This window comes from Felis catus, chromosome X (assembly GCF_018350175.1).
Source record: "Felis catus isolate Fca126 chromosome X, F.catus_Fca126_mat1.0, whole genome shotgun sequence".
In the NCBI taxonomy this organism is placed as follows: Eukaryota; Metazoa; Chordata; class Mammalia; order Carnivora; family Felidae; genus Felis; species Felis catus.
Window position 1 is genome coordinate 93711158 of NC_058386.1, and position 7128 is coordinate 93718285.

A 7128-nucleotide genomic window follows, 5' to 3' on the forward strand; every position below is an offset into this window, starting at 1 on the left:
TGTGCTCTCATAAAAACAAAATGCTGTGTATACATTCCAGACTGCCACAGAAACATTTCTGGATTTCTAACTGACATTAATACTCAAATTGGCCCTTTAAACAATCCCTGTCTTTCCTTTAGTGATTGGTTAAACCCTTGGAGGATTTTTGTCAACTACCAAAAGACTTCGCTTTCTTGTTATTCTAATTATGTTTTGCTATCTTCTCCCATGTCTGCCTGGTACCAAGACTCCATCACTATAATAACTTCAAGCCAACAAATGATCCTTTCTACTCAAGGAGGTTCATATATGTCGTCCATGTTGGATTCAGGTCCCTCTGCCTTTTGTAACTCCCCTGTACGTTCCCCGACTGACCAATATTGACCCATAGGTAGGAGCATCTCTATACACCTACCCAGCCCCTACTGAAGATGAGAACTTCTTCCTTCAACAACTTTAAAGATTTAAGGGTCAAAATTATTCGGGGGGGGATATGATGAGGGAGCCTAAGACAAGCTGAGGGCAAAAGCGCAAGCTGCCACACTGCCCCTCTCCCCAGGTGGGATCTGTGTGACATTCCTCAGGCACTCCTGGCTGCCCGAGAACAAAGGAAAGGAAACAAATGGTTAACCGCTAGAGATCAGTTCATGCAAGTGAAAGACCCCTGCTTAGCTTAATAACACACCCCCACCCTATCTTCAGTTCCGTAAAGCCTCACTTGCAGGGCTTGCACTTCCACCAGTTGACAAACAGGATATCTGCAGTTAGACATCCGTACCCTGGGAGAGCTGTACCCCCACCTTTCCCTACGCAAGACAGGAACAGGTTGTCACATAAATAACGATGACCGCTTTCATCTCGCTTCTGTAAACCTGCTTAAGCTCCCAAACCGGAGGTCCCCTGCCGCTTCGCACCCGGGCTCCAAGTTGCATCTGCCGAGAGAAACTCCATTTCCCAAGCTTTCCCAGGACGAAATTACCCCCAACCCTAACCACCACCGAGCAGAGAGCCTACCACCAGCCTGTATGCAAATGTAACTCAAAATGGTATAAAAGACCTGTAACCCCGTATATCGGGGCTCTCCCGCTTTCTAACACTGGGGAGCCCTGGTGCACCAGTAAAGACTCTCTGCCGAAATCGGAGTGCCGAGTGGTTCTTTGCGCCAACTCTCATTCCATAGGGCCTAGGAGCTTGGCTCCTAACATTTGGTGCGTTGGCCGGGAAGCGAGGGAAGGCAGGAGAACCCCGGCCCCGTCGGTAGATGACTCCCCTGCCCGGGCCACTGACGGACTGACTGAAGACAGACTTCTGTGCCTTTGTCTGCACACAGGTATTGTGTTCTATGTTTTGTCTCTGAACTGTGAATTCTGAGGCCGGCCGGCCACCTCAGTAGGAGTGTTGAAGGAGGACAGACGTGTCCTGAACCTTCACACCCCGGCCCCGAGGGACGCCTCGGTGGTGCTTGTAGAGGAGAACTGACAAGTTCGTCAGACTCCCCAAATCCGAAGGCAGGCCTCCCCTGCCATCTGAATCTGAATACCTGGCCGCGGCTCCTTGGTTGTTGTCTAGTCTGTGTTGTCTGGTCTGTATCGACATTGTAGTCATATTCGTGTGTGTGTGTGTAAGTGTGCGTGTGTGGACGCGTGGACAGGACGACACAGCCATGGGACAGACACTGACTACTCCTCTATCTTTGACTCTGACTCATTTCTCGGACGTCCAGGCAAGAGCTCGCAATCTATCCGTTGAGGTTCGAAAAGGTCGATGGCGAACTTTTTGTTCATCGGAGTGGCCCACCCTATCTGTAGGGTGGCCCCGGGACGGGACTTTTGACCTCTTTGTTATATTACAGGTTAAGACGAAGGTAATGGATCCTGGACCACAAGGTCATCCAGATCAAGTGGCCTATATCCTCACCTGGGAGGATCTCATCCGGAATCCTCCGGCATGGGTGAAACCCTTCCTTCCTTCCTGCCCCACTTCTCAGTCTACCCTCCTTCCCCTGAAAACCTCCAAAAACCGAGCCTCAACCCAAACTCCAGATCCGCCCAAACCGGTTCTTCCCGATGAGTCCCAAAGGGACCCCCTCCTCCTAGACGCTTTGTCTTCGCCGCCCCACGCCCCCGAAGAGACTTCACCGCCCCACAACCCCCTCTTACTACCTCCACCCTATAATTCACCCCTGGCCCCCGTCTCCGTCCTGTCCCCGGTGCCCCCTACTTCCCCTCCTGCCTCCAGTTCCTCCTCCCCCTCCCCAACTTCTTCCCCCGCCTGTACGTCAGCCCCATCCTCTACTCCAGCCCCACCCGATCTAACTCCCCAGACCCCACCTCAGACCCCCCGCCTCCGTCTCCGGCGATCGGACGACCCGAACGGCCCTCCCACTTGGCAATCTTCCCTGTTTCCTCTCCGGACAGTCAACCGGACTGTCCAATATTGGCCATTTTCTGCATCCGATCTCTATAATTGGAAAACTCATAACCCTTCCTTTTCCCAAGAACCCCAGGCCCTAACCTCACTAATAGAGTCTATCCTCCTCACACACCAGCCTACCTGGGACGACTGCCAGCAGCTCTTACAGGTCCTTTTGACTACCGAGGAAAGGCAACGAGTTCTCCTGGAGGCCCGGAAAAATGTGCCGGGGCCTGGAGGTCTTCCAACTCAGCTTCCCAATGAAATAGATGAAGGGTTTCCCCTCACCCGCCCGGACTGGGACTATGAAACGGCTCCAGGTAGGGAGAGTCTCCGAATCTATCGCCAGGCTCTGTTGGCGGGTCTCAAGGGGGCAGGGAAACGGCCCACCAATTTGGCCAAGGTAAGGACCATAATCCAAGGAAAAGAGGAGAGCCCCGCAGCCTTTATGGAACGGCTTCTAGAGGGGTTTCGGATGTATACTCCATTTAACCCCGAGGCTCCAGAACATAAGGCTACCGTGGCCATGTCATTCATAGATCAGGCAGCGTCTGATATAAAAGGAAAGCTCCAACGGCTAGATGGGATTCAAACCTATGGGTTGCAGGAACTAGTTAGGGAGGCAGAAAAGGTATATAACAAAAGGGAGACCCCAGAGGAAAAGGAGGCTAGGCTAGCAAAAGAGCAGGAAGCACGGGAGGAACGAAGAGATCGAAAGAGAGATAAACATTTAACCAAAATCCTGGCAGCTGTAGTGACAGAAAACGGAACAGGAAAGTCAGGGGAAACGAAGAGGCGGCCCAAAGTAGGAAAAGACCAGTGCGCCTATTGCAAAGAACGCGGGCACTGGATCAAAGACTGCCCTAAGCGCCCCGGGAACTCAAAGAAACCTGCCTCTGTGCTCGCCTTAGGCGAAGAGAGCGAATAGGGATGTCAGGGCTCCGGAGCCCCCCCCCGAGCCCCGGCTAACCCTATCTGTAGGGGGGCATCCCACCACCTTCCTGGTGGACACGGGAGCTCAACACTCGGTCTTAACCAAGGCAAATGGGCCTCTGTCCTCGCGTACCTCCTGGGTCCAAGGAGCGACAGGAAGAAAAATTCACAAATGGACTAACCGCCGCACGGTTGACTTAGGGCAAGGGACGGTGACACACTCCTTTCTGGTGGTACCCGAATGCCCGTACCCCCTTCTGGGACGAGACCTCCTAACCAAGCTTGGAGCCCAGATACACTTCTCCGAAACGGGGGCCCAAGTGCTAAACCGGGATGGCCAGCCTATCCAAGTCTTAACTGTGTCCTTACAAGACGAACACAGACTTTTTGAAACCCCGGTCACCACTAACCTCCTCGAAGCCTGGCTGCAGGACTTTCCCCAAGCCTGGGCAGAAACGGGAGGGCTCGGTCGAGCCAAATGCCAAGTCCCAATCATAATTGACCTAAAGCCCACGGCAATGCCTGTGTCTATCAGGCAGTATCCCATGAGCAAGGAGGCTCATATGGGCATTCAGCCACACATTACTAGATTTCTAGAGCTTGGGGTCCTGCGACCTTGCCGCTCACCTTGGAATACCCCTCTTTTACCAGTAAAAAAACCTGGCACCCGGGACTACAGGCCCGTCCAAGACTTAAGAGAAGTCAACAAAAGGACTATGGATATCCACCCTACGGTCCCCAATCCCTATAACTTGCTCAGCACCCTGAGCCCAGACCACACCTGGTACACAGTACTGGACCTAAAAGATGCGTTCTTTTGCTTACCCTTGGCCCCCCAGAGCCAGGAACTGTTTGCTTTTGAATGGAGGGACCCTGAAAGAGGAATTTCAGGCCAATTAACCTGGACCCGCTTACCCCAAGGGTTCAAAAACTCCCCCACTCTCTTTGATGAGGCTCTTCACAGGGACCTAACTGACTTCCGGACTCAACATCCAGAAGTAACTCTACTCCAATATGTGGATGACCTTCTTCTGGCCGCCCCCACAAAAGAAGCCTGCATACTAGGTACCAGACATCTGCTCCGGGAATTAGGAGAAAAAGGATACCGGGCATCCGCCAAGAAGGCCCAGATTTGCCAAACCAAGGTAACCTACCTGGGGTACATACTGAGTGAGGGGAAAAGATGGCTCACCCCTGGGCGAATAGAAACTGTGGCTCGCATTCTGCCGCCCCAGAACCCCAGAGAGGTACGTGAATTCCTGGGAACTGCTGGGTTCTGTCGCTTATGGATACCTGGGTTCGCTGAGCTAGCCGCCCCCCTCTATGCCCTCACGAAAGAGAGTGCACCCTTCACCTGGCAGGAAAAATATCAGTCAGCCTTTGAGGCCCTAAAAGAGGCCCTCCTCTCCGCCCCGGCTCTCGGGTTGCCAGACACCTCCAAGCCCTTTACCCTTTTCATAGACGAGAAACAAGGAATTGCCAAAGGAGTTCTAACCCAAAAATTAGGGCCCTGGAAGAGGCCAGTAGCATACCTGTCCAAAAAGTTGGACCCTGTGGCAGCGGGGTGGCCCCCATGTCTTCGTATCATGGCAGCCACTGCTATGCTGGTCAAGGACTCTGCCAAATTAACCCTTGGACAGCCACTAACTGTTATCACCCCGCATGCTTTAGAGGCCATAGTGCGGCAGCCACCGGACCGATGGATAACCAACGCACGCCTAACCCACTACCAGGCCCTCCTACTGGACACAGACCGCGTCCAATTTGGACCTCCGGTTACCTTGAACCCTGCCACGTTGCTACCGGCACCGGAAGACCAACAGAGCGCACACGATTGCCGGCAAGTACTGGCTGAGACCCATGGGACACGGGAAGACCTTAAAGATCAAGAGCTCCCAGATGCGGATCACTCTTGGTATACGGACGGGAGCAGTTACATCGACTCAGGTACCCGGAGGGCGGGAGCGGCGGTAGTAGATGGCCACCACATCATATGGGCACAATCACTACCTCCTGGCACGTCTGTACAAAAGGCCGAGCTGATAGCGCTCACCAAGGCCCTAGAACTATCCGAAGGGAAAAAGGCTAACATATACACAGATAGCCGATATGCCTTTGCAACGGCTCATACACATGGGAGTATTTATGAAAGAAGGGGCCTACTAACCTCAGAAGGAAAAGAAATTAAAAACAAAGCTGAAATCATTGCATTATTAAAGGCCCTTTTTCTTCCCCGAAAAGTAGCCATAATTCATTGCCCCGGGCATCAGAAAGGACAAGACCCAATTGCAACAGGAAATAGACAGGCAGACCAAGTAGCCAGGCAAGTCGCTGTGGCAGAAACGTTGACTTTGACCACAAAACTTGAAGAAACCAATCTTACGACCAACAAATATGCTTACACCCCAGAAGACCAGGAAGAGGCAAAGGCCATAGGGGCTATACTGAATCAGGACACTAAAGACTGGGAAAAAGAAGGAAAGATAGTCCTTCCCCGAAAGGAAGCCCTGGCAATGATCCAACAAATGCACGCCTGGACACATTTAAGTAATCAGAAGCTGAAGTTACTGATTAAAAAAACTGACTTCTTAATCCCTAAGGCAGGCACCCTCATAGAACAGGTAACCTCCGCCTGTAAGGTCTGTCAACAGGTAAACGCTGGGGCTACCCGAGTGCCGGAAGGAAAACGGACTCGTGGTAACCGCCCAGGAGTCTATTGGGAAATAGACTTTACTGAAGTAAAGCCTCACCATGCGGGGTATAAGTACCTATTAGTGTTTGTAGACACCTTTTCAGGATGGGTAGAAGCCTACCCCACCCGACAGGAAACGGCACACGTGGTAGCCAAGAAGATTTTAGAAGAAATCTTCCCCAGATTTGGACTTCCCAAGGTAATCGGGTCAGATAACGGGCCGGCCTTCGTTTCCCAGGTAAGTCAGGGGCTCGCCAGGACACTGGGGATTAATTGGAAATTACACTGTGCATATAGGCCCCAGAGCTCAGGACAGGTAGAAAGAATGAATAGAACAATAAAAGAGACCCTTACTAAATTGACCTTAGAGACTGGCTTAAAAGATTGGAGACGCCTCCTATCTCTGGCTTTGTTAAGAGCCAGAAATACGCCCAACCGTTTCGGGCTCACCCCGTATGAAATCCTTTATGGGGGACCCCCCCCTTTGTCAACCTTGCTCAATTCCTTCTCCCCCTCCGATCCTAAGACTGATTTACAAGCCCGACTAAAAGGGCTGCAAGCGGTGCAGGCCCAAATCTGGACACCCCTGGCCGAACTGTACCGGCCAGGACATCCACAAACTAGCCACCCATTTCAGGTAGGAGACTCCGTGTACGTCCGGCGGCACCGCTCTCAAGGATTGGAGCCTCGTTGGAAGGGACCTTACATCGTCCTGCTGACCACGCCCACCGCCATAAAGGTTGACGGGATCGCCGCCTGGATTCACGCATCGCACGCCAAGGCAGCCCCAAGAACCCCTGGACCGAAAGCTCCCAAAACCTGGAAGCTCCACCGTTCGGAGAACCCTCTTAAGATAAGACTCTCCCGTGTCTGACTGTTAATCCACCCTGTCCCTGCACAAACCCAAAATGAAACCCCCAGCGGGAATGGTCTTTCTGTGGGTCCTCACAAGCTTGGGGGCGGGAATTGGAGCTAAAATTGTCAAAGAGGGGAACCCACATCAGGTTTATACCTTGACTTGGCAAATCTACTCCCAGAGCGGGGAAGTTGTCTGGGAGGTCCAAGGTAACCATGCGCTTAATACTTGGTGGCCCCCACTTACCCCTGAT

The 7128-nt window shown here is 52.5% G+C and overlaps 1 protein-coding gene across 1 annotated transcript; it reads left to right on the forward strand.

Moving 5' to 3' along the window:
* Positions 1–1313: 1313 nt before the first annotated feature.
* Positions 1314–6893, forward strand: LOC111556295. The gene is given in 2 exon segments (XM_045050968.1): positions 1314–3337; positions 3339–6893. Coding segments are annotated over 2 exon segments (5247 nt in total). The 5' UTR covers positions 1314–1645.
* The last annotated feature ends 235 nt before the right edge of the window (positions 6894–7128 follow it).